This window comes from Cynocephalus volans, chromosome 6 (assembly GCF_027409185.1).
Source record: "Cynocephalus volans isolate mCynVol1 chromosome 6, mCynVol1.pri, whole genome shotgun sequence".
NCBI classification, from domain to species: Eukaryota; Metazoa; Chordata; class Mammalia; order Dermoptera; family Cynocephalidae; genus Cynocephalus; species Cynocephalus volans.
Window position 1 is genome coordinate 98,009,271 of NC_084465.1, and position 23,444 is coordinate 98,032,714.

Sequence of the window (23,444 nt, forward strand, 5' to 3'; positions counted from 1 at the left end):
TAGGGTCTCACCAGGTCTGACTGGGAGTGTGGCTTGCTGCTTACTGCCGGTGGCGAGCAAAGGATACTTTCTGTTGCCGGGGCCGGGGGGACACAGACGTGGTGAGAGTGGACCAGAGGGTGGAGAGTGGTTTCCCTTGTAATCCACTTCGTTCTCTGCAGACCTCCCTGTACAGGGAGCCTCGGGAATGGCGGGCTCCAGAGGAGTGCGGCAACCACAGGTGGCATGGTGCAGGGGAGGCTACTGTGGGCTGGGAAGGAGGCACCGCAGGCCCTGCCTAACCTACCCAGGATTGGCTTTGAGGTCAGGGTCTGGTTTGCGTCAGGCTTGTCCTTCTTCCTGTGCATACACTTGGCCGAGTTCCCTTAGCTCTCTGAGCTCGCCTCCTCATCTTTAAGATGGAGGTAGGAAGCGGGTGGGATAATTACGGGGCCTCCAGGATTTATCTGTACCTTTTGTTGAGGAGCCAAGGGGCTGGTTCCTCTACCTGCAAAATCGGAACTTCAGGCTCCCCCGGAGGCAGTGGGTGATGCCACCCTTGGTGTTCCTGTTGTGCAGTCCCCACGCCCATCCCTGGACCATCCCTGGCACCATGGTGGCTCTAGGTAGCCATTGGTTCCTTTCCTTTTCCCCTCTAGAAGGAGCGAGTTAATCCACTTCCACCCTACCTAAGATGAGCTCGGTTTCTTCTGCCCACCTGACCCTCCTTGCCCCTCCGTCCTCCCAGAGGGAACAAAGACGAGGTCCAGTTTTGTCACTCCATGAAGGGGCTGGTGGAGGGCGATGCCCTGTGACCCCAGCCTCGGTTTCCTCCCAGGATAGTACAGTTGGGAAGGTTCCCCTCCCCCACCTCCGTACCCCATGACCCACCCAGGCAGATGGGGGTGGGGATTCCAGTGGAGGTGTTAAAGTGCCATTGAGATGGTAACCACACTGAACTGGGCCCCACCTCTCCATATCAATGGCATTCCAGCCCCTGCTGTTCCTGCTTAGGCCCTACTTTAACCCTTCAGTTCCCAGGATCTGTTTCAATCCAGGTGGACCAGGAGGGGACCTAAGAGAGGGCCTTGGGCGTCCCAGCCTAGGCCTAATGAGGGCTGAGGACAGCAGGCACGTTCCTGCCAATGCGCCTGGGAGAGCCCCCAAGTGGGCGGCTCCTCTGACCACCTTCTTCAGCCTCCCCGAGTGCTCCGAGATATTTTTCCACCTTTACTCTCCCCCTAGGCCTTGGGGAGAGGGCCTTCATCCTATCATGGACAGGAAAAGAATGGAGAGTTAGGGTGGGGGAAGCTGAAGCTGCCTGGGCCACGTTGAAGGCAAGTCCAAAGGGGATTGATCACTGGGGGTGGGGTGTCTACTTTCTGAGCTCCCACCTCCCATGTGGCCAGCCAATTTCTGGCAATGTAGGATCTCCCTCTTTGTTTTTTGTTTGTTTTTTCGTGGCTGGCTGGTATAGGGATCCGCACCCTTGACCTTGGTGTTATCAACACCATGCTGAAATCAACCAAGCCCAGGGCTCTTCCTCTTTGCTTGAGTGTTGAGATGTTGGGCCAAACAGGATTTGGAAGTCTAAAAAATTGGGGGTCCTCTTAGTGCCATCTTAGGGCACAACACTTACCCAGTGTATGCTGCCCCCACCTGTTACAACGTTGGGTCTTTAGAGCTGCCTGTGGAACTGGTGGGCCATTGAGACAAAGCCCAACTGTAGGCTGACCAACTGTCCTGGTTTCCCTGGGATGCAGGACTCTATGCTCAAACTAGGAATGTCTCAGGGAACCTGGAATGAGACCCAAGGCAAGAGGAGGAATGTTTCTGAGCCTGGGGAAGAGAAAAGCCCCTGGGTTGGGGCTGCTGAGGGCGGAGGGCAGTGGGCAGGGGGCGGTGGGCCTTTCTAGAGACCGAGGCTTGCAGCTGCTGCCTGATACCTGCCCAAACCTGTGTGGCCAGATTCCTGGCGGTCCCAGAAGCCCACTGATGGGCTCGCCTCTATTGGCCCTTCTTCTCAGCCATCCCCTACCCACCCCATGAAATACAAGCCCCAGGGGCTGGATGAGCTGGATAAACCCGCCCAAAGACTCTCAAGTCCATCACTGGAAGGCCGTTTTCCAGCGACTGTCACCAGCCCCCACCTTGCAGGAAAGGAACTTCCTGCTGCAGAAAACCTACCTTCTAACCTCCCCCCACCACCCCCCTGTGCTCTGGCCTCTGTGGGGCCACCAGGTCAGGCCCTCATTCTGGAGGAGCCCCTCCCTGGGGAGGTGGGCAGAGGCAACCCCGACTTAAGTCTACCTTCCAGGCCAGCTGACTGGCTCTGGCCACGCAGCCTTTCTGTTTTGGTGGAGGGGTTCTCAAGCGTTTTGGGCTAACAGACCCCTTTGCAAATCTGACGAAAGTATAAGCCTCTCTTCCAAAAAGTGCTAAGGCCTGTTCCCAGAAGTGATGCTCCCACCCTGGGTTCCAATCCTGAACAATCCTAGGAGTTAGAACCCTTCATAAATAAAGTCCCACCAAACAGGTGAGCAGGGACATACCTAGCCATGGCCCCCTCTACCCAAGGCAGGGACATGAAGTGGCACAGCGATGGTGTGCGTTGGAGGCACCTCCCAGCCCAGCCCCCACTGGCACAGGGCAGCCAGGCCTTCCTCAGGAGAGGCATTGAGGCCAGAGGCTCCTCGGGTGAGGGACCACGCTGTGTTTTCTAGAATCCTCTGCATCTCCCTGGAAAATATATGAATAGAAGGAGTTTTCCTCAGCCCCCCACCATCCCCTTTCAGATAATGATAGTCCTCAGGAGTTCTTAGCACCCAGGGAGGGGCTCAAAGGAGTTCCGAAATCCCCCAAACGGGGCACATGTTTGCAGCAGCATATTCCATGGGTCCCGTGAGGTTTCTCAAAAGGGTCTGTGACCCAAGGAGTATAAGGACCTTGACCTTCCATGATCTGTCCCGGGAAGGGGTCAGTGTGACTCCCAGGCTGCTCCCCACCAGGGGAATCACCAGCTCCGAGGGGGGTTTTCAGGAGGGAGGTCTTTCCTGTGGACTGGAAGGCAGGACTCAGGGACACGAGTCCCCTTGGCCCCACCCCTTGTCCACCTGGGAGGCCTGACTGGCCAGTCAGTCACCATGGGAGAGACTGGCGTCCTGGGCAGCACTCCTGCCCTGGGTTCCTTCTGCTACTCCCTGTTTCATCCCCTGGGCCCCTGCATGCTGCCCTCCCCACCTCCACAAGAGGCTCTTTATCCCCTGGCCTCGGGAGACCTTCAGCTGCTCAGCTCAGCCCCCAGTTTCAGCAGCGGGCACACCTGAGTTGAGGTAAAAGGGGGGGTAGTTTTCTAGGCCGTTGCCAGGGCGATGCCACCTGAGCTGGGCGCCAGGCACCTGTCGCCCAGGGAACAGTGCGGGCAGGGCCCCTCCCCAGGGAGCTTCCAGGGCCACTGGGCTGAGACAGGAGTCAGATCGGATTCCAGAGAGTCCCGGTCGGGCGGGGGACAGGGGAGGGGTTGTGTGATACTGGGAGAGTGGGGACACTTTGCATCGTGAAACTGGGCAGGGGGAAAATGAAGATGGCAGGGAGGGTGGTTGAGGGGGAGGCAGGCTCAGGAAGGCAGCCAAGGCTGCCTCTGCCTACTTCTTGACCCTGAACACCTTTTTGCACAACTCCCCCCAATTCCTTGTTTCTCAACTTGTCTTCAGTCTTCCCATTTCTTTGTCCCTCGGTTCCCACATGCAAGAATGTTCTTCCTCCCCTGTCCCCTCCTGCTCATGGTCCCCCACCACTGACCCTGAGCCCCACTCCCATACACACCCAGCCCCGCCTCCTCCCCCGTTGTTCAGGTTTCCCACTTGGGCCTCCCTGCGCCTCCTCTGCTCCTCCCTTGCCTGGGCCTTAAAACCCCGCCTGCAGCTAGGCGCCAGCAGAGCCCCAGGTGGCACCTGCAGAGGGTGCACTGCTTGGAGTGAACCTACGCCAGCCAGGAGGGGACACAGCTGTCCCCAGTCTGAAGGTGGGTCTGGAGAGCAGGTGTGAGCTCAGCCCAGACGTGACTGCAGGGTGGTGGGAGCAGCAGCAGCAGCAGGGCATCCGATGGGCGACGGCCCTTCAAGGGGACACAAGCCACTCAGCTGAGCAGGATCGTGAGACTGGTCTGTGTTTGATGAGGATTGGAGACACACCTGTGAGAAGCACAGACAGGAAGCTCCTCTCCAGAGGCCCACAAATGTAAGGACTGTCCTGGCCTGAGGACACCGACCAACCTTCCCCTGCTGCTGGGAACCCCACCTGGTGCATCTGGCTCACCCTCCAAGTCAGAAGACCTAACTGAGGGGACAGATGGCTTCAACTGGCCTTGAGCTCCTGGGCATGGCTCTGGCTGTGCTGGGATGGCTGGGGACCCTCGTGACCTGCGCCCTGCCACTGTGGAAGGTGACCGCCTTCATCGGCAACAGCATCGTGGTGGCCCAGGTGGTGTGGGAGGGCCTGTGGATGTCCTGCGTGGTGCAGAGCACCGGCCAGATGCAGTGCAAGGTGTACGACTCTCTTTTGGCCCTGCCCCAGGACCTGCAGGCCGCGCGCGCCCTCTGTGTGGTCGCCCTCCTGCTGGCCCTGATTGGCCTGCTGTTGGCCATCACGGGTGCCCAGTGCACCACGTGTGTGGAGGATGAAGACACCAAGGCCCGCATCGTGCTCACCGCGGGGGTCATCCTCCTGCTCGCAGGCATCCTGGTGCTCATCCCTGTCTGCTGGACGGCCCATGCCATAATCCAGGACTTCTACAACCCTCTCGTGGCCGAGGCCCTCAAGCGGGAGCTGGGGGCCTCCCTCTACGTGGGCTGGGCGGCAGCTGCGCTGCTCATGCTGGGCGGGGGGCTCCTCTGCTGCTCATGCCCCCCAACAGTCGAGCGGCCCCGCGGACCTAGGTTGGGCTACTCCATCCCCTCCCGCTCGGGCGCGTCTGGGCTGGACAAGCGGGACTATGTGTGAGGCTGAGGCTTTTGCCAGGAGCCCGCTGCTCCCCCAGCCTTGGCCTTGTACCCAGATGCTCTGCTCTGACGCTTGCCTTCTACTGTCAACCTCTCCCCCAGGGATACCCACTTTCCAAAAGCTCAAGCCAGACCTGGCTCCAGGGCTCGTCACAGCTGGCCTGACTCCTCCCTGGCACCCTCACCTCACGTTCTCCCCCCCCAGACAGGGCCGAGCTGTTGGGTACCCTGGCCTGCCCCGGCCTCCCCCACAACTGCTTCCTTCTGCTGCCCAGGATGTAGACTCCCTCTCTGGGCCCCCACTGCCTCAGAAATCTGGGCCTCACCCAAAAGGCAGTAGCTCCAAAGGAAGATCATGCCCTCCCTGCCCTGGAGTCGGTCCACTAGAGCAGGCCCCGCCAATCACCTCGCCCTCCACCCCCACCTACGAGTCGGGAATAAAAAGAGCATTTGTAACCAGGCTTCCTCTGATGCGTGCGCCACTGGGCAGGGACAGCAAGGCAGCCTCCCCTGGTGGCAGTCAGGCCAAGGCCTGCTCCAGGTCCTGCCTGGTGGGTAACCTCACTCAGACTGGGGTATAAGCCAGGCATTATGACTGACTTGCACCCACCTCCTCCTCTAGCCAGGCTGGGCACTCAGTACCACCCCCCCCCCCCGCAACACCAAAGGCACATACAAAACAAGCTTTATTTAGTAAAAACTTGTGAGTGTGGGTGGGGCATGGGCAGAAGAGTGCAGGGTGGGAGGTGAGGGGTAGGAGTCTACAGCACAGCTGGGACCTGACAACAGGATGGAGGAGCCAGAGGTCAGAAGACTGGGAGGTGGGCAGTTCTTTGATAACGCATCACCTGCTCTTCCAGAGGTGAGAATAGAGGCTCAGGAGCCCCTCGGGGTTCCAGAGCCCGGACCAGGAAGGGGCAGCTGTCCCTGCAAGTCCAGGGAAGCCCAGCCCCCAGCAGCTGTGGGAACTCCTGGGGACAGGCCATCTTGCTATCAGAACAGCAAGGCTTCACACTGGTTCCACAGCTCCAGGTTGGGTTCCAAGATGGGGATGTCTAGGGACATCCTCTGCCCCTGGAGAAAGATCCAGAAACTCAAAGCACCACACCACCTCTTTGGCTCCACCATCCAAAGGTGAGAAATGCCAACAGCAGAGTCCAGGTGGGAGTCTGGTGCAGTTATCAAATGGATTTTTAAAATACCCCATAGAAATAAAAGAGCAAAAAGAAAAGATAGAAACCAACCCCAAAGTGGTTACACATCACCACCTCTTGATGGCTCCAGCCCAGGGGTGAGGGCTCCATTGCCAGTGGGACCCCCACTCCCTCACTGGCATCAGACATAATTCTTGGTGGGGTACTCAGAGGGCCCCCGAGAGGTGGTATGCGGGACAGACACTGAGTAGCGGGCCATGTAATTGCTGGAGCCTCGGGAACCCCCAGAAGGACAGGTGCAGCACAGCAGCCCCCCGCCCAGCAACAAAAGGCCCGAGGCTGCCCAGCCCAGGTAGAGGGAGGCCCCTAGCTCCCGCTTTTGGGCCTCAGCCACCAGGGGGTTGTAGAAGTCCTGGATGATGGCATTGGCAGTCCAGCAGATGGGGATCAGGGTCAGGACCCCTGATATGAGGAAGATGATTCCAGAGGTGAGCACCAGGCGGGCCTTAGAGTCCTTGTCCTCCACACAGGTGGTACACTTGGCTCCAGCAAGGTAGACCAGCAGGCCGAGCAGGACCACAAGGAGGGTGATGACACAGAGGGCACGTGCAGCCTGCAGGTCCTGGGGCAGGGCCAGCAGAGAATCGTACACCTTGCACTGCATCTGCCCGGTGCTCTGCACCACGCAGGACATCCACAGGCCCTCCCACACCACCTGGGCCACCACGATGCTGTTGCCGATGAAGGCAGTCACCTTCCACATGGGCAGGGCGCAGGACACCAGGGCATTCACCCAGCCCAGCAGTGTCAGGATGATTCCCAGGATTTGCAGACCAGCAGAGGCCATGGTGATGTTGAAGGAGCTGCATTACATTGGGGGACAGAAGCAGTGCTAAGACTGGCTGGCTCAGACCTCATGCCACATGCGTTGCCCACACAGGACACCAAGAGCATGCACCCTGGGAGTTGGTCAACATGTCCTGCAACATGGGCAGGACACACTCCCTGAGCCTCATTTTCTCATGGGCAAAATGAACATTGAATGCTTTAGCATTTATCTGTCTCCCTGGTGAATAAGCAAGCAACCCTGTCCCAGCAGTTCTGAGTGCAAATGATAGGCAAGAGTATAAAGCCTGTGTGAATGCCAGTCCTCAGCCTTAGCCACTTTTGAGTACATTTTATCAAGCAGCAAAGTGGCAAAAAGCAGAACATACAGAGTGCAATTTCCAGGTGGTTTCTGTGAGGAACACAGATGGCGATCTGGCTCTAGCCATGAGCTTCAGGCTCAAAACTTGTCAGTTTCAGCACTAAGACTGGACATCCCAAGCTTCCTTCCACCACCCAGTGTTCAAACCCCTCACCCCACATTGGTTCCATACTCCAGGCTGGTTGATCTTAAAATCTAGAGTCCTAGGGGCCAGCCCGTGGCTCGCTTGGGAGAGCGTGGTGCTGATAACACCAAGTCAAGGGTTAAGATCCCCTTACTAGTCATCTTTAAAAAAAAGAAAGAAAGAAAGAAAGAAAATCTAGAGTCCCAAGCCTGGCCCTCCCCCACCCTCCATGAGGCCCAGGCTTCTCACACCAGGTGGCTGGCACACCTGGTCAGGCCCCTCCAGGCCCGGCCCAGCCCCAGCCCCAGCCAATCCCTGGAGGGGCAAGAGAGATGAAATAATCCTCCAACCCGAAAGCAGTTCCTTTCCCAAGGCCACCCACTGACTCTCTTGAGTCCTGCCCTCTACACTCCCCTAGGGGCCAGAGAGCATACCCTCAAGGTTGGGGGCATTTTCTCATTTTCTTGTGTCATGCTAGGGTCCAATCGGGGCACAACTTCCCTAAAAGGAGCTGAGCCAGTTTCTCCACCGCCACCCTGGTCTGCACTCGTGTCCCTTCATATCCCACCACCTGTTGGAGGTCGCCCCGGCGATCAGTTCTGCTCAAGGCCCTGCTGTGGCTTCGCATTGCCCAAAGTTCTTCGTGCGCACGGCTTGGACCTAAACTTGGCGCCGGCGCCAGCAGTGCGGCCCGACGGCAGGCTCTCACTTCTCCTTTGCTGTCCTGCCCCAGTAGGCCGAGCTCACGACCTCTGGGGAGATTGGCCGGGCCAGGCCAGCACGCTCTGCCCCAGCGCCCAGGTCCGCCAATCACTCCTCTGGCCAAGTTAGGGCCGGGGCTACGCCAATCTAGGCATCCCCGGCCTCTCTCCTCTGAGCGCGCCCCTGGCCTCACTCCCTTCCCTTTCCACACACTGCAGCCCCGGCTCTGTCCAAGGGACCGCCACCCCAGCCTGGGAGCCGCGTCCCCGGGAGGGGTTTAAAGGCGGCGCTGGCAGCAGGGTCCGCTCCCGCAGGTGAGGGGGAGGGGAGCCCCGCCGCAGAGAGGCAAGGCAGGTGGGGGAGGGGCGCCCGGGGTATCGAAGCTTTTGTCCCGGGGAGGGGGGAGGGGCGTTTAACCCTTCCGGAGCCGCCGTAGGACCCGATCGCCGCGGTGGCTTCGCGCAGCCCTACAGCCCAGGGACTCGCTGAGCCGAACCAGGAGCGGAGCCTAGGTTCTCCACGGGCACGCCCACCCACGCGGCCATGACCCCTGCGCTTGGCTCTGAGAGGCGACTCCCCTTTACCTTCCCAACACGCACACTTCCCCCAAGCTCACCTGCGAGAGACACCAGGGAAATTCTTAGGCTGAGTGTGGGGATGGGGGAGGAGACAGGGGTCTTAAAGAAGCGGTGACGTCAGTGGACCACCGCCCCAGGGGAGGGGCAGAGACCCCGGCCCGGACCGCACCGGGCGCAGGAATCCCGGCCTCGTCAGAGGGGGGCGCTCGAAACGAGGGCCCGGGTGCGGAGACCCCTGGCCGACTACAGGACCCACGGACGGTCAGGGCGCAGGGCGCGGAGCCAAGCGGAGCTGGAGTCTCGGCCCCGCCACTTACTAGCATCGTGACCTCTGGAACACACCTAACGTTCCTGAGCCTCAGTTTCCTACTCTGCAAAATGGAGGCAACAAACTGCACTTTAGTATGTAACTACCTGTAAGGTACAAACTGAACGACACATTATTTTTGTGTAATTGTTATGCCCCCGGGGCCCTTAAGAAAGCTGCGGTATTGTTTCGTGTCTGAGTCCCCCTACCCCACACCTCCGGGACTTGATCACCGAGAGGGCAGAGACCGGGTCTGCGTTCCTGGAGGTCCCGGCGGTTTATTGAACGAATGACCGAGTGCCGCTGGCCGGTCGGGGCGGGGCGCGCGGAGGCGAGGGCTCCGCCCCGGAAGGCGGGGGCGGGGCGGGGCCGCTGCCCCGGGTCCCGGCCGCGGGCGGCGGGAGCAGACAGCAGCGGCCGCGGGACGCGCAGCATGGCTCAGGGCTCTCCGCCTCCGCTGCGGCGCCTCCTCGCGTTGGGGCTCGCGTTGACGCTGCTACGCGCCACGGCCGGGGAGCAGGCTCCAGGTACGCGGGGCGCAGGGCCGCGGGGGACCCCCACGCCGGGGATCGGGAGCCGGATTGGCTGCCTGGAGGATGGAGCGGAAATGGGGGGACCAGGCGGATGGGGGGATCTGGGGTCAGATGGTCTTGAGACACCGCGCTCCCTTCTGAGAGAGGTCTCATCGCGTTCCAAGCGTTAGCCGCAGCCCGGGCCTCAGTTGCCCTGCCTGTCCAGTCGGGGTGGGGGGACTTGTGTCCCGAACGTCCGGACTGGAAGTGGAGAAAGAAAGTAAGTTTGAGGGCGGGATGTTTAGTCTGGTGAGCGGGCACGCCCCCAGCCTGGTCAGTACTGGCTCTGCCCAGCCCCGATGACTGAAGATTCGGGGTGGGGGTCGTCGAGAGGCACAGGGGTCTGTGCCCTCTATACCATGTGGGGTGCCCCCTTCCATCCGGTGACTTCAGTGCCCAGCTATGCGGGGGGAGGGACCGGGGTCGGGCCTGGTGCCCAGGAGTGAGTCACCCGCCGGCGGCGGGGGGGTTGTGGGGACCTGACCCCCCCCAGCGTTCCGCGCTACGGCCCCCCCCCCCCAGCGTTGCCGTGTCCCGGTCGGGCCGTGCGGTCACCTGTGAGGAATGCGGAGGGGAGGGCGCCGGTGACTCATGTTATTCGAGCCGGCCGACCCTGACCTCAGCCCCCAAAATAGCTGCCGCCCCGCCCCCAGCCTCTGACCCACGGCCCCCTCCCCAGGCACTGCACCCTGTTCTCGCGGCAGCTCCTGGAGCTCGGACCTCGACAAGTGCATGGACTGCGCTTCGTGCCCGGCGCGACCGCACAGCGACTTCTGCCTGGGCTGTGAGTGGGGGGCGGGGCCAGTAGCAAGTGGACCCCAGACAGGAGGAGAGGGTTGCTGGGGCGGAGAGCGGGACAGAGGGCTTCGGATGTAGGAAATTATTCGGGGCGGGAGGAGGCGGGAGTGGGGAAGGGTCTTCAATCAGGGTGAGGGCCGTGATAAAGGGAAGGCTTGAGGCTTAGTTCTAGGGAGCGGGGCTGATCCGGAGAGGGGCGAGGTCTAACTTTGAGTCCCGCCCCCAGGTGCTACAGCACCTCCTACCCCCTTCCCTCTGCTTTGGCCCATCCTGGGGGGCGCCCTGAGCCTGGCTCTCGTGCTGGGGCTGCTTTCTGGCTTCCTCGTCTGGAGACGGTGCCGCAGGAGAGAGAAGTTTACCAGTAAGTGTGCTCCGGCCCGCCCGCCCCTATCACTCCCCGACATTTACCCCTCTCATGACGACCCCACCTCTTATCTTGCAGCCCCAATAGAAGAGACTGGTGGAGAGGGCTGCCCAGGCGTGGCGCTGATCCAGTGACACTGAGCGCCCCCTGCCAGCCCGGGCCGCGCCTACTCATCATTCATTCATTCATTCATTCTGGAGCCAGCCCCTGCCTCCCAGACACAGCCTGAGCCAGGCTCCTCCAACCACAAGGGGGGTGGGGAGAGGAGGTGAATCACCTCTGAGGCCTGGACCCAGGGTTCAGGGGAGCCTTCCAAGGTGTCTTATTGCCCTGTCTTTGGCTCCAAGACAGAAAAGGAGCCTGATGCTGGCTCACACAAACCCGCTGACACTAAGGAACTGCAGCATTTGCACACGGGGGTCTCCTGATGCCTTGGGGGTCAGGCTGACTTGAGGGGCAGGCACAACATTAGGGCCCACCCACTCAGATGTACTGAAATTCCACCACAGGTGGTCTCAACCTGGAGGGCTAGGGACCTGTACTTAACACTAGGGGCTGGCCCTCTAGGAGGGCTTGCCCCAAGATACGGACCCCCCAACCTGCAAAAGGGGGAGGACATATTTATTTTGGGGAGAAAGTCTGGAGGGGAGGGAGAACTTATTAATAAAAGAATCTTTAACTTTAAATGGCTTGGAGAGTTGCAGGATCCCCAGCTTGATTCCCCAGAGCTGGAGGGAGGGAGTGAGTCAGTCTGCCGCGGGGGCGGGGGTGAGGCTCTGACTCACACATTCTCAATGCCTGGAGCCCAGCCTGCCAGGACCTGGCTGGCCCTGACCGTTTTCCAGGGAAGATCCTGAGGAGCAACCCTCTCATCCAACACCCCAGCCGTCCCCTCCCTCCCAAAGGCCCCAGGTTCCAGACAAGCCTTCATTTCCTCAGCAATCTTTATTTATTTCTCCTGGGGGAGATGCCTCCCTTCCTAGCTCCTGCCCCTCCCATCCCAGGGTTCCACAGGGCTCAGTATCCTCCTCTGTTGGGGGAAGGTCCTGGTGCCCAGATGCCTGGGCTGGAGGAGAATAAGCCAGCACCTTGTCCGTTTGTGGGGGTTGCTGGTCTCCTCTGTTGTGGGGAAGAAGGAAGGTGGGGAGGGGCACTGTCCACCAGCACTCAGAACTCCATTATGTCCCCAGCTGGGGTTGCAGGGTAGTGGGGGGTGGGGGTGTCCCCCAGCCTCAGCAGCCGGAGTGCCTCGGGGATAAGGCTCCCAGGGTAGCTCCAGAGAAGCAGCTCAGAACAAGGGCTCCTGGAAGAGGAAATGACAGTAAGGGCATGGGGCTGAGGCTGGCCTGGTAGAACCACATCACACCAGGTTCACGTCCCCAGGGGCTCTTGGGTTCCCAGCACTTTCCAAAGAGCCAAGATGGGAAACAGAGGCCCGCTAGAAGCTAAAAATAGCACGATGAGGCAAGGCCTGGAGGTCAGCTCTGAGGACCAGGTGTGACCTAGAAGGCGTGGCCAGTGGAGGTGCCTACCTGAGTGCGGGCAGTGCTGGAGGGAAAGCCACTGGGGGACTGCAGTAGGGGTGGTCATTGTGCAGGCTGAGTCGAGAGAAGTGGGTGGCCATGTTCTCCTCCGACAGGAAATGCTTGCGCAGAGGCTCCCTGAGGAGAGACAGGGAGAAAGGCAGGCTGGAGTACTGAGAGGGGAGGCAGCCTGATGGGGACCACAGGTAACAGAGATCAGGTTGGGAATCCCTCCCTACCCCCAAACTCACTGCTCCTCCTCCAGGCGCCGCTTGGTGCTCATGGGCACAGCTCCTCGGAGAGGGGAGCTGGGAAAAAAAGAGAGCCAGGTGCACCCCACCCTCTTGGCCCCTTCCCGAGGATCTGCCTGCTTGAGCCTGCAGCGTCAGCCAGGAGCCCCGAGCCCATCCCTGTCTCAGCTGACGCCTGTCACTTCCCTCTCCTGGGCCATCCAGCAGCCTACCTCGGAAGTCTCAACACTAAGCCCCCAGCCCCAATCCCAACTCAGCTCATGTCCAAGTCCCGCTAATTCGCCCCATCGCGTGTCGTCCTGCAGAACAACCCTGAAACCCCAACCAAAGCTCCCGAGCCCCCTGGTCAGGGCCTCCATACGCACCTGGCGTCCTGGCCCCGAATCGCTCCCGAGGCGGCCAGCGGGTCGCGCTGGGCCCGACCCCGGGGACCTCGCTCCAGGGGCTCCTGCAGGATCATTGGGGTTCGGGGTCTTGCGGGTGGGATCCGGGCGACAGGGGCGGAGCCTCCGAGGGCGTGGCCCAACGCGAAGAGGCGTGGCTTTGGGCGTGCATAGCGCCGAGGTTCCGCGCAGGAGCGGAAGACGGGCGGCGTGAGGCTGGAAGACGGATCTGCTTGGCGGGGTGGGGGAGGGGATCCGGCGTGACAGGGCTGTGGTGAGCGCCAATCCTTAGTGTCAGGGGGCTTCGCGGCGCTCACCTCGGTTCCTGGGGTTCAGGGTGTTACGTGGCGGCCGCCTTCGCTCCGGCGGCGGTGAAGAGCCGCTCGTCCGCACGTCTGGGCTTGTGCGGCTGCGTCGTGCGCGGAGCTCTCTGGGACTTGTAGTTCTCGAAGATGGAGGGAGCTGTGCCGCTCGCAGCGCCTCTTGGTCAGGTGAGACGGACCGCAGTGCGCGGTGCCTGCTGGGGTTTGTAGTCCGGGCCGTACTGGGATGGGGCTGGCAAGGAATCCTGCCCTGATCTGTTTTGCGTGGGCTGTTTGTGGGGCTCGGACTTTGACCACGGGGCGGGAGAGTAACCCAGAAGTGCCTCGGTGGCCTAACATAAAAGCCAGAGGGTAGATGTTAGAAGTCAGTACGTGTTTCTGTGCTGGGGCAGTAGAGCTGCTTTTTAAGAAATGTTCACGTGACAACCCTAGGCAAAGCTCTTTGTAATCTTTAGCTCATCTAATCGTGACAGAATCTCTTGTGAGCTCCATTTGATGGTGGGGGAAACTGGTAGGCGAGTCTGGGTGCTTGTTCAAGGTTCCACTAGACATCACGCTTCAACTCTGCCTTTGTTCACCCTCTTCTTGGAGCCACCCCTGGGACTGCATGGGCAGAGGCGTGCATGGTGGGCAGCCTCAAAAGAAAACTAAGTCTGGGCAGTGGGAGCCAGGCTGGCGGCAGGGGAAGCAGGGAGGAGTCTGTGGATTCGAGGCCCCAGATGTCCCAGACAGGCCTCATCCAGCCTCTCCCCACAGATGGAAGTGTTTCAGGCCCTGCAGCGGCTGCACATGACCATCTTTTCCCAGAGCGTCTCACCCTGTGGGAAGTTCCTGGCGGTTGGCAACAATTATGGGCAGATCGCCATCTTCAGGTACCCTCGGACCCTGCTTCCCACCATTTGTTAACCCTGGCACTCAGCCCTCCTGGGACTGATGCCCCTGATTCTGACTCCTGGGCCTCCCTCCCCTCTGCCCTTCAGCTTGTCTGCTGCTTTGAGCTCAGAGGCCAAAGAGGAAAGTAAGAAGCCCATGGTGACTTTCCAAGGTGGGTCTAGCCATCGAATCTGGCTTAGGGGACCCTGGGGTGGAGGAGGGGGACAGGATGGGCTCACTTAGGTTCTGCATTTCCCTTTAGCCCATGATGGGCCCGTCTACAGCATGGTCTCTACCGATCGACATCTGCTCAGTGCTGGGGATGGGGAGGTGAAGGCCTGGCTTTGGGCAGAAGTCCTCAAGAAGGTAAGGAGTCTGGAACTTGAGGAAAGGCTGGGGTGCCCCACCCCAGAAAGAGCCTTTGAGGTCACCCAGTGTTTTCCCCCATGAAGGGCTGTAAGGAACTGTGGCATCGTCAGCCCCCATACAGGTGAGCCAGGGCCACGTGGGTGGAGGGCACATGGGGGTGGAGGCACTGCCTTGTGGACGCCAACCCTTCCTCTTTCCCCCAGGACCAGCCTGGAAGTGCCTGAGATCAATGCTTTGCTGCTGGTCCCCAAGGTCTGAACCTTTGTGACTGTTCTTCGCCCAAACGTTAATCATTCACCCTCTCCCTGTCCTGATTTGACAATGACTCCAGCCCCACCCCTCCCTTCCTCTGCAGGAGAATTCCCTCATCCTGGCTGGAGGGGATTGTCAGCTGCACATAATGGACCTTGAAACTGGGACCTTCACAGTGAGCAGGGCCTTGGAGCTGGGGGCAGTCTGGGCTGGGGGTGGGGGTGTGCTCTTCCTTGGCCTCTTCCTGACACGGTCCCTCTCTCTTCAGCGGGCCCTCCGCGGCCACACAGACTACATTCATTGTCTGGCACTGCGGGAACGGAGCCCCGAGGTGCTGTCAGGCGGCGAGGATGGGGCTGTGCGGCTTTGGGGTAAAGGGTGGCTGTCTGGAGGGCAAGATGGCAGTGAGGGAGGCTGGGACGAGTAGGGCGCCTCTCATGGTTCTTTCCCCACAGATCTCCGCACAGCCAAGGAGGTCCAGACAATCGAGGTCTACAAGCACGAGGTGAGGGCACCACCCACACCCCTGTTCTCCCTTCCTCCTTCCCGGTGTCCTCTGTGTCCTCACCTCTTCCCTTCCTCTCTCCCAGGAGTGTTCAAGGCCCCACAATGGGCGCTGGATCGGATGCTTGGCGACTGACTCAGACTGGATGGTGAGCTGGACAGAGTGTGAGTCGGGGTGGCAGCTCTGGGCCCTGTCAGCTGAGGGCCTGTGGCTCACGGTGTCTGGGGACCCTGCCTTTCTGCCTAGGTCTGTGGAGGGGGCCCAGCCCTGACCCTCTGGCACCTCCGATCCTCCACACCTACCACCATCTTCCCCATGCGGGCACCACAGAAGCATGTCACCTTCTACCAGGACCTGGTGAGGCCTTCTGTCCTGCTTCCACCAGCCCCACCGGCTCCCTTCTCCAGCCCTGACCTCCAAACCCCTCCCTGTCCTCCACAGATTCTTTCAGCGGGCCAGGGCCCCTGCGTCAACCAGTGGCAGCTGAGTGGGGAGCTCAAGGCACAGGTGCCCAGCTCCTCCCCTGGGCTGCTCAACCTCAGCCTCAACCAGCAGCCTGCAGCCCCCGAGTGCAAGGTGGGCCTAGCGGTACCGTGGGTGATCCTGGGAGGCCTGGGGGTGTGGCGAGGTCAGTCATACCCCTCTTGCCTCTAGGTCCTGACAGCTGCAGGCAACAGCTGCCGGGTGGACGTCTTCACCAACCTGGGCTACCGAGCCTTCTCCCTGTCCTTCTGACCTCCAGTGACACCCAGCCCCCATCCCAGGGGTTTGGAGTGATTTTTTTCTTTTCTTTTCTTTCCTCTTTTTTTACAATAAAATTTTAGGCTTTTCTATATATGCTTCTTTCCCAAGAATGGAGGCCAAGTTGGTGTAGTGATTTATATATTACCCTGTCCGATCTTGACACATAAATACCCACCCCCTCCCCTGCCTTGGAGCATGCCAGGGCAGAGTGCTTAGTGCTTAGAAAAGATAGATCTATACAGATTTGAAGAATAGACACCTCTGCTCCATCTGCCCCTGCCACCCACCTGGGGCCCCAGGCCCCTAAAGCCGGTCCCTGCTCCCGAAGCGTCCCTGCCCAGCCTCCAGGGGTGGGGAGGGCATCAGCCCCCCTTGGAAGACATTCGGGCCCTGTCGCTCCGTTGGCCAGAAGAAAGTGAACCCCAGAGGGACAAGGGTGGCCCCCTCGGCCTGGCCCTCAGGTCCTTCGGAAGAGGTTGCTGAGGAATCCACCGGCAGGCCCGGGGCCCAGGCGCAGCGAGAAGCGGGGCGCGCCACGGCGCGGGGCTGTCGCCGCCGCACTCAGCTCCTTCTGGCGCTGCGAGCGCACCTGCTGCCCGATCACCACTTGCATGTCGTCCTGCGGGGGCGGGGCCGGGGCGGGTCAGCGACAGGCCCCGCCCCCGTCCCGCCCCAGCCCGGCCCGGTCCCGCCCTCACCTGCCAGGCCTCCAGCTCCTGCGTCAGCGCCACCTTCTGGCGGATCGTGCGCAACAGCTCCCGGGACAAAGAGTCCCGCTCCAGCGTGACGCGGCCGAGCTCCAGGGACAGTTCCAGGGCCCTGCGGGTGGGAGGGGCGGAGAACGGGTCTGAAGGCGCCGGGGCCTCAGGGAGCAGGAGTGGCGGGGGATCCTGGACCCGGGTTGGAGGGGGGACGATAACACTGAAACTTAAGGAGATAAGAGAGCCCCAGGGTAGCAGTGTGGATAGTCAACCCAAATCACGGATGGGGAAATCAGGGGCCCAGAAGGGCCAGAGTGCCCTGGGGGTCTGGAGCCCCGCTGGGGCGATGGTGGATGGTGGCAGAGGCTCACTTGTTCACGGCCTCGTCGCGGTCCGAGAGGGCGCTGCTCAGGGCCTCCTCAGGGTCATCCTGCGCCCGCAACTCCTTCTGCCTTTGCAGCTCCTCCCGCAGGGACTGCAGCTCTGCCTGCTGCAGCACAACCTGCGGGCAGGGAGGGGACAGCAAGGCGGGTAGGCCTCTGGGCCTTGCAGCCCCTGCTCCTCCCGGCAGTCCCGGCTCCTCCAGCTCTCCCCAGCCCTCCCCTGCCTGCTCGACAAACACCACAGGCAGCTGTAGCCCTGTGCTGGAGACTCGGAGGTGAACCTGACTCGGGCTGGTGCGGGAGACAGGGCTAGCTGGGTACGTATAAGCCTGCAGGAGGGATGCATTGGGGGTGGGACTAAGGAGGGGGGGTTGCAGTCCAGGAAGTCTTCCTGGAGGAGGCTGGCATACAGGCTGGCTCTTGAAGCATCACTGGGTTTGTTGAGATCAAGGTCGATTTAGGTACAGGGGGCTAAGTTGGTAAAGGCTGGGAGATGGAGATGGGAAACTGACGAGGGGGGTGCTCTGCATCCAGCACTATGCCCCCCTCCCCCACCTCATCCTGCAGCCTGGCCACTTCTGCCTCCTTCTCCAGGATCTCCGCTGGGCTCAGGGATGCTCGCTTCTTGGGGGGTTCTAAGCTCTCCTCCTGGGATGAAAGCTGGGGGCTGGACGTCTCTTGGATCTCCGGGGACAGGATGGTCTGTGCGCCAAAGGAATCAGTCAGTGCAGTGTGGAATCTCATGGAAAAAGGAGGGGGGGAGGAGCCTGCGCCCCTCCAGGATGGCACAGATGGGGGCTGGTCGCCGTGAGCTCACCTGGGCGTCTCCGCGTCCGTCGCCGTCCTGGTCCTGGTCGCTGTCAAGGCTGTGGGCAAGCTCCGACTGCAGCGAGGTGCCCGGCACGCCGGCGTCCTGGAGGCGCGACTCCTCCTCCAGCTCCGAGACGCGCCGCTGCAGCCTCCGCAGCGCGCTCAGCGCCTCCCCAGACTCGGAGCGCGCGCGTTCCAGCTGCAGAAGGTCGGACAGACAGAAGCACGGTCAGCCCGGAGCGCCCGGCGCCCGCATACCGCGGCCGGTCCACAGGGGGCTCCCGAGCGCCGCGGAGAGCTCGACAGCCCCGGCGTCCCCGCGCCCCAGCGGCCCAGGCCCCCTCCCACTGCTGGATCGCTGGCGGCCTTGGGTCGCACACTTCCCATCAGCGGATACCAATTTCCTCACCTATAAAGCAGGGCGGGGCCGGGCATCACCTCACCCCAGCCCCACCCTGTCAGGTCACCTCTCACAGCCCCATCCCCTCTCCGGCCTACCTTCTAACCCTTTACTAACTGCTTTCATCCAGCATTTATTGATTCTTCCTTCTGAGCCTCATATCCTCACCATAGTCCCGTGAGGCAGGTACCTTACCATCCCACCTCACAGATGGGGAAACTGAGGCTGGGCATCCCACAATAGTGAGGAGGGACACTGGGGTAAGAAGCCAGGCCATCTGACCCCAACGTGCAAACTCCTGATACCTCAAGCATAAGACCATAATCCCTCTTTTCATTCGCTTTTCTCCATCTCCACTGCCCCGCACGTGGTCCAGGCCCTGTCATTTCTGGCCTGAGCTCTGGCCTCGGCCCCCTCCCTGGCCTCCTCTCTGATGAATTTTAAGAGTGTACTTCCCCTGCTCAACAGCCTTCCATGGCTCCCACTTGCCCTCAGGCTAATGTCCACGCTCTTGTGGGCCAGCTGCTGAGGCTCCCAGTGATCCAGCTCTGGCCTCATCTCCCAGAAAACCCCGAGGCTGTTGCCAAAGGCCTGGCTGTTTGCACCCCCCAGCCGAAGTCACCTCAAGATTGTGCTCCTGCCTCTGTCTTCGCAGCAATAACACTTCCTCATGAGTGGTCTGCAGCCTGCCCCGGCCCTTTTCCACCTCCTTACGGAGGTCACGGATTTGGGCCTCCAGGTCCTGCCGGCGGCTCTGGAGCATCTGGTTCTGGGAAAAGGCCACAGATTTGGGGGTGTGGGGCCAGCCCCAAATGGCCCCCAGCCCAGTCTTTCTGGTTCAGACAGGTCCCTGGCCCCCATCCCCAGCCGGCACTCACCTCCGCTTGCAGACTGTCCAGCTGTGTTCTCAGCTCTGCCCCGGCCAGAGTCTGAGCCTGACACTGCCCCCGAAGGGTGTCCAGTTCCCTCTGAAGCTCCTGTTCAGTCTGGGAGGCCTGGAGAGGGGAGAAGGTGGGTAGTGGAGCCCTCAGCTGGCCCAAGCCTCAACACCAAGCCCAATCTACCCAACCCCCACTGGGGACCCAAGCACCTGCTCCCACCTTGCCCAGGGGCCTGGGTCAGGGCCATCCCACCTGGGCCAGCTGCTGGCTGAGCCGGAGGTTCTGCTCGCTGAGTTCGCTGAGGGCTCGTGCCCGTTCACGCCCGCTGTCCTGCTGCTCCGAGCGCTGCTCCCCCAGCTGGGCCCGCAGGGCCTCCATGTCCCCTTCCAGCTCTATAGCCCTGGCCTCCCACTCGGCTCCTCGGGCTGCCAGGCCCCTGCGGAGCTCATGGTTCTCTTGCTGGAGCCGCTGAGGGGGCGGACAAAGGGTCAGAGACAGAGAGGGAGAGATGAGACAAACTCAGAGAGACTGAGATGGAGGAACAGACACCCAAAGAGAGATTCTGAGGGGTCCTCTGAGACAGCCATGAAAGCAGGAGAGGGAAGAAAGTCAGTGAGGAAGTGTGCCAAGAGTGCAAAACCCAGAGACTCAGAGAGCAGGCAACAGAGGGGGAGCAGTAGAGAGAAAGTTCTAGGCCAGACCCTGGATAGGGCGGGGTCCCTAATGCCCACTCACCTCTGGCTGCTGCTTGGGCTTCTGGACCCGAAGCTGCAGCCGCCGTTTTTGGCGCCTGAGTCTAGCAGAATTGAAGCCCCGGCCCATGGCCGCACACACCTGCTGTGTTCCAGGGGCTCTGGAGGCCCAGCCTTTCCCCAGCCACTCTCCCCAGCTCCTCCCGGCCAGCTCCCTCTAATTAACCCTGGCCAGCCCCTCCCTGGCCCCACGCCTCTCCTGCTCTCCCCCAAACCTGTCCAACCAGCAGGGGGACACACCTGGCACGCCCAGATGCCTGGCTTGGAGAGGCAGATGGGGGGCCAATCTCTGCCCCCCTGTCTCTAGGTACTCAAAGTGGAAAGGGCCTGGGCCCAGGTGACACACCAAAGCTGCTACAATTATTAGCAGATACTCCTGCCAGGTCTGTGCTAGTGCCTGATCTGCATTATTTCACTCAATCCACTAGAGGGAGAAATGTTGACATCCTCAGTTGAGAGGACACAGTGGAGCAGAGATGTCAACCCAGGCAGCCAAATTCTTAACCAAATACTGTAGGGTCAACACAGCCTCAGGATTAAGTGAGCAGGTTTGGGGTCCGATTGTGCTGGATGGACAGTGCTTGGCTCTGCTACTGCTGTGTGGTCTGGGCAAGTCCCTTAATATCTCCAAGTCCCATCCATCCATCCATTCGTCTGATATTTCCTGAGCTCCCCCTATTCTGGGGTCTGGCTATCACGGAAAGCAAGACCAGCAAGTTCACCACCTCAAGCAGCTTGAGACAAATGGACACATGCTTGAACCAGGTAGTTGCAGAGGGACTGTAAAGTCTGTAAAGAAACGTGATGAAGGGATGAAGAGTGAGGAGTGGGGTGGGGGGGTCCTTCAAGGGGGAAGCAGCAACGTTTGAATGGACTCCTGAAGGCAAGAAGGAGCCAGCCAGGAAGAGGTCTACAGCGAGCACACAGCCCCCAGGGAACAGCTTCAGTTATTCGAGGAACTGAAAAGAGACCCCGTCCTCTCAGGGACTGTTAGGCCATGGTGAAGAGTTTCAGTTTCATTCTAAGTGTCATGGGGAGCTGTTGGGAGATTTTGATTTTTTTTTTTTTTTTTTTTTTTTTTGGCAGCTGGCTGGTACAGGGATCCAAACCCCTGACTTGTTATAAGGCTGTGCTCTAACCAACCGAGCTAACCGGCCAGCCCTCAGGTTTGCAGTTTTTGAGGATCATTGACTGTCCCTTGTAGAATGGGCTCCAAGAGGCAAGAGTGGAAGGTAGGGAGCAGTGAGCAGCGGCTGCAGTGTCTGGGGCAGAGGTGATGGAGGCTGTGACCAGCTCAGAAGCCACAGAGACGATGAGAAGTGGGTCAATTTGGAATGTAGTTAGAAGAATTGACAGGGCTTGCAGATGTGGGGAAGAAAGTGCACACGTGAGAGAGGTCAAGGAGGCTCTGGTCCTCAGGCAGGAGGCCAGGATGGGGACAGCACGTGATGGGGTCATGGAATCGGGTGCCACTTGTGTTGAGATGCCCTTTAGGAGGCCGGTGAGGAGGGTGCGGGGTGGTTAGCTAACCAGGTTGGGCAGTGGTTGGGGCCCATGACACAGATCCAGGAGGGTGTTTAGGGGTCCAGATGTGAGCCCCAGGGAGAGAGTGTGGCCAACAGAGCCTGGGCAGAGGCAAGAGTGTACCTACCTCACAGGGTTTGGGCAAGAATTAACTGAGATGATGCATGAAAAGCTCTTAGCCCAGTGCCAGGCAGGAGGTGGATGCCCAGTAACTGCTGGCTGCAATTATGCTTTACTGCTGAGGGCCAGACCCAGATCCAGAAAGGGCCAGGGCTTGCCCAGGGTCACACAGCCAGGCAAGGGTCTGAACCTAGGTCTTGACTTATCCTCAGAGGTCATGTTCTTAACCACTTAGCAACACTGCCGGGGGGGACCGGGCCCACCCCTGAACTGTTCCAGATGCATCCCCCTGCCTATGTGTCCTCCTCCTGATCACTTGCCCCCCTGCCTTCCCACCCAGGTCCCTGGCCACCAGCTCACTTCCTCACGCTCGGAGTGCTGGGCACTCAGCGTCTCCAGCTGCCTCCGCAGCTCCTCGTTGCGCTCCAGAAGCATCTTGCCGAGTTCCGCGGCCAACAGCAGGTCTTTCTCCTTCTGCTGCAGCTGCAGGGCCAGGTCCTCAGGCTCCTCAGGCCCGGGGCCCCCTCCCAGGAATGAGTCGCGACGCTCCAGCACAAAGGGGAAGAATCCCTCGTCACCGCTGGGGGAGGCGCCCCCTGACAGCAGCCCTGACGGGAAGCTTGGCCCGTCTGGGGAGCTCATGGCACCTGCAGCATCTGTGGGGACAGGTAGCTGCAGGATGCTCCACTCTGCAGCCCAATGGGGCTCGCCCCCTGCTGGCCACCAGCTGGCCCTCCAGCAATCTTCCATCTGCCCACTGGCCCTCCCAGTCCTGCAGCCAGGGCCTCCCTGGGCCACGAAGGGTTAATGATCAGTGTTTTGGCCACCCAGCTCCGTTAATGTCCCCAGGATAAACTGAGGCAGGGAGCAGAAGGAAATAAGCTGACTTGCATTGGTCTCTGTCAGACATTCTCTGTCCCCAAGGAATCTTGTCCCAGTGCCACCCCACTGACGGCCCCACACCCCCTTCCCAGAACCCAGCTGTTTGGCTCCCAGTCCCTCACCAAGTGGGACACAATTCCCAGAACCCATGTTGATAGGTACTCAGCACTAAGGGATGTGTTCAGCCCCTTCTCCTCCCAAGAATGCAAGACCCTATCCCTTGGGAACTTAGGTGTCCTGACCCCTTTGCCTGCAGGATTGCATCTTACTCCTCTTCCAGAAGTCCAGGTCCCCATCTCCTCAGGACACAGATCCCAGGACCCCAGCCTGTGGCCCTCCCATGTATCCTGGACCTTACTCTTCTATTTTCTCGGGACCCAGGGATTCTGGAATTCACCCCTCCAGAGTTCTCCACCCCTCGTGTCCACCCTTCCTAGACTCCTGCCTGAGTTCCCCATTTATTGCTGGACCCAGGCATTCCGGCCCGCGCCCCTCCAGACTCAGGTGCCCTGACCCCTGGACCCCCAGTTTCCCAGCACCCTGGCGTCAGGCCCAGCGCAGGGCGAGGTAACAGGTTGTGCCGGCCGGCCGCGCTGCAGCCGTCACTCCGGGTTTCTGTTTACTTCCCGGCCCGCCCCTGGGGATGGGAGCCCGCAGAAGCCAGGTGTCGCGGTAGTCCCAGCCCGAAGCCCCCAGGCCGCGCCTGGGGGGGTCTCTTCCCTCCCCCTCCCCCTATCTCCCCTCCCCAATTTCTTCCCCTCCCCCTCCCCGCGCCGAGCTGCTACTTAGCACCCCAGCCCAGGCGTCCCGAGCCCAGTCACCGCCTTCCGTGCTCCCAGGGTCCCCCTCTTCCCGGCGGCACCAGGAGTCCGGCCCGGTCGCCCGGTCCCCCGCATACTTTCCCGCCGACGCAGCCGGCCCGGGCCGCCCGCAGCTCAGAGGGCCCGCCCCCGGGGACCCCGGGCTCTCACCCGTCGCCGCCG

General features: G+C 60.8%; 6 protein-coding genes across 7 annotated transcripts; 3 read left to right on the forward strand and 3 right to left on the reverse strand.

Moving 5' to 3' along the window:
* The first annotated feature begins 4,329 nt into the window (after positions 1-4,329).
* On the forward strand, positions 4,330-4,980 carry CLDN9 (claudin 9). Its single transcript, XM_063100875.1, has one exon. It carries the CDS (start codon positions 4,330-4,332, stop codon positions 4,978-4,980), a length of 651 nt encoding a protein of 216 aa, XP_062956945.1.
* A 1,334-nt stretch (positions 4,981-6,314) lies between these two features.
* On the reverse strand, positions 6,315-6,980 carry CLDN6 (claudin 6). The gene has a single exon (XM_063100883.1). It carries the CDS (start codon positions 6,978-6,980, stop codon positions 6,315-6,317), a length of 666 nt encoding a protein of 221 aa, XP_062956953.1.
* A 2,448-nt stretch (positions 6,981-9,428) lies between these two features.
* TNFRSF12A (TNF receptor superfamily member 12A) lies at positions 9,429-11,471 on the forward strand. Its single transcript, XM_063100071.1, has 4 exons — positions 9,429-9,578; positions 10,303-10,407; positions 10,648-10,782; positions 10,864-11,471. The coding sequence occupies exons 1-4, from the start codon at positions 9,485-9,487 to the stop codon at positions 10,917-10,919; spliced, it is 390 nt and encodes a 129-aa protein (XP_062956141.1). The 5' UTR covers positions 9,429-9,484; the 3' UTR covers positions 10,920-11,471.
* A 240-nt stretch (positions 11,472-11,711) lies between these two features.
* HCFC1R1 (host cell factor C1 regulator 1) lies at positions 11,712-13,357 on the reverse strand. Of its 2 annotated transcripts, XM_063099270.1 has the most exons (4): positions 12,925-13,357; positions 12,560-12,616; positions 12,318-12,446; positions 11,712-12,088 (listed from the first exon to the last, which is right to left on the reverse strand). In XM_063099270.1, the coding sequence occupies exons 1-4, from the start codon at positions 13,017-13,019 to the stop codon at positions 11,953-11,955; spliced, it is 417 nt and encodes a 138-aa protein (XP_062955340.1). In that variant the 5' UTR covers positions 13,020-13,357; the 3' UTR covers positions 11,712-11,952. The 2 variants fall into 2 exon arrangements, with proteins under 2 accessions (XP_062955340.1, XP_062955341.1); XM_063099271.1 differs by lacking the exon at positions 12,560-12,616 and having other exon boundaries at positions 12,925-13,356.
* Positions 13,137-16,066, forward strand: THOC6 (THO complex subunit 6). The gene is made up of 13 exons (XM_063099269.1): positions 13,137-13,433; positions 14,022-14,137; positions 14,246-14,310; positions 14,401-14,504; positions 14,591-14,628; positions 14,711-14,759; positions 14,863-14,934; positions 15,028-15,130; positions 15,215-15,264; positions 15,350-15,412; positions 15,511-15,621; positions 15,706-15,840; positions 15,919-16,066. Exons 1-13 carry the CDS (start codon positions 13,395-13,397, stop codon positions 15,997-15,999), a joined length of 1,026 nt encoding a protein of 341 aa, XP_062955339.1. The 5' UTR covers positions 13,137-13,394; the 3' UTR covers positions 16,000-16,066.
* Positions 16,067-16,227: 161 nt separating this feature from the next.
* BICDL2 (BICD family like cargo adaptor 2) lies at positions 16,228-23,444 on the reverse strand. The gene is made up of 10 exons (XM_063101258.1): positions 23,433-23,444; positions 21,940-22,235; positions 19,436-19,651; positions 19,181-19,297; positions 18,925-19,071; positions 17,910-18,101; positions 17,648-17,794; positions 17,081-17,211; positions 16,707-16,827; positions 16,228-16,627 (listed from the first exon to the last, which is right to left on the reverse strand). The coding sequence occupies exons 2-10, from the start codon at positions 22,219-22,221 to the stop codon at positions 16,466-16,468; spliced, it is 1,515 nt and encodes a 504-aa protein (XP_062957328.1). The 5' UTR covers positions 22,222-22,235; positions 23,433-23,444; the 3' UTR covers positions 16,228-16,465.

Excerpts from the sequence above, each read along its gene's own strand:
- CLDN9 (XM_063100875.1), top strand. The coding sequence starts at position 4,330 with ATGGCTTCAACTGGCCTTGAGCTCCTGGGCATGGCTCTGGCTGTGCTG.
- CLDN6 (XM_063100883.1), bottom strand. The coding sequence starts at position 6,980 with ATGGCCTCTGCTGGTCTGCAAATCCTGGGAATCATCCTGACACTGCTG.
- TNFRSF12A (XM_063100071.1), top strand. The coding sequence starts at position 9,485 with ATGGCTCAGGGCTCTCCGCCTCCGCTGCGGCGCCTCCTCGCGTTGGGG. Across the intron at positions 9,579-10,302 it reads GGCCGGGGAGCAGGCTCCAG|GCACTGCACCCTGTTCTCGC; the intron begins GTACGCGGGGCG and ends CCCCCTCCCCAG. Across the intron at positions 10,783-10,863 it reads CAGGAGAGAGAAGTTTACCA|CCCCAATAGAAGAGACTGGT; the intron begins GTAAGTGTGCTC and ends CTTATCTTGCAG.
- HCFC1R1 (XM_063099270.1), bottom strand. The coding sequence starts at position 13,019 with ATGATCCTGCAGGAGCCCCTGGAGCGAGGTCCCCGGGGTCGGGCCCAG. Across the intron at positions 12,617-12,924 it reads ATTCGGGGCCAGGACGCCAG|CTCCCCTCTCCGAGGAGCTG; the intron begins GTGCGTATGGAG and ends TTTTTTTCCCAG. Across the intron at positions 12,447-12,559 it reads CGGCGCCTGGAGGAGGAGCA|GGAGCCTCTGCGCAAGCATT; the intron begins GTGAGTTTGGGG and ends GTCTCTCCTCAG.
- THOC6 (XM_063099269.1), top strand. The coding sequence starts at position 13,395 with ATGGAGGGAGCTGTGCCGCTCGCAGCGCCTCTTGGTCAG. Across the intron at positions 14,311-14,400 it reads GCCCATGGTGACTTTCCAAG|CCCATGATGGGCCCGTCTAC; the intron begins GTGGGTCTAGCC and ends ATTTCCCTTTAG. Across the intron at positions 14,935-15,027 it reads TTGAAACTGGGACCTTCACA|CGGGCCCTCCGCGGCCACAC; the intron begins GTGAGCAGGGCC and ends CTCTCTCTTCAG.
- BICDL2 (XM_063101258.1), bottom strand. The coding sequence starts at position 22,221 with ATGAGCTCCCCAGACGGGCCAAGCTTCCCGTCAGGGCTGCTGTCAGGG. Across the intron at positions 18,102-18,924 it reads GGCAGGAGCACAATCTTGAG|CTGGAACGCGCGCGCTCCGA; the intron begins GTGACTTCGGCT and ends GACCTTCTGCAG. Across the intron at positions 16,828-17,080 it reads CGCGACGAGGCCGTGAACAA|GGCCCTGGAACTGTCCCTGG; the intron begins GTGAGCCTCTGC and ends TCCCACCCGCAG.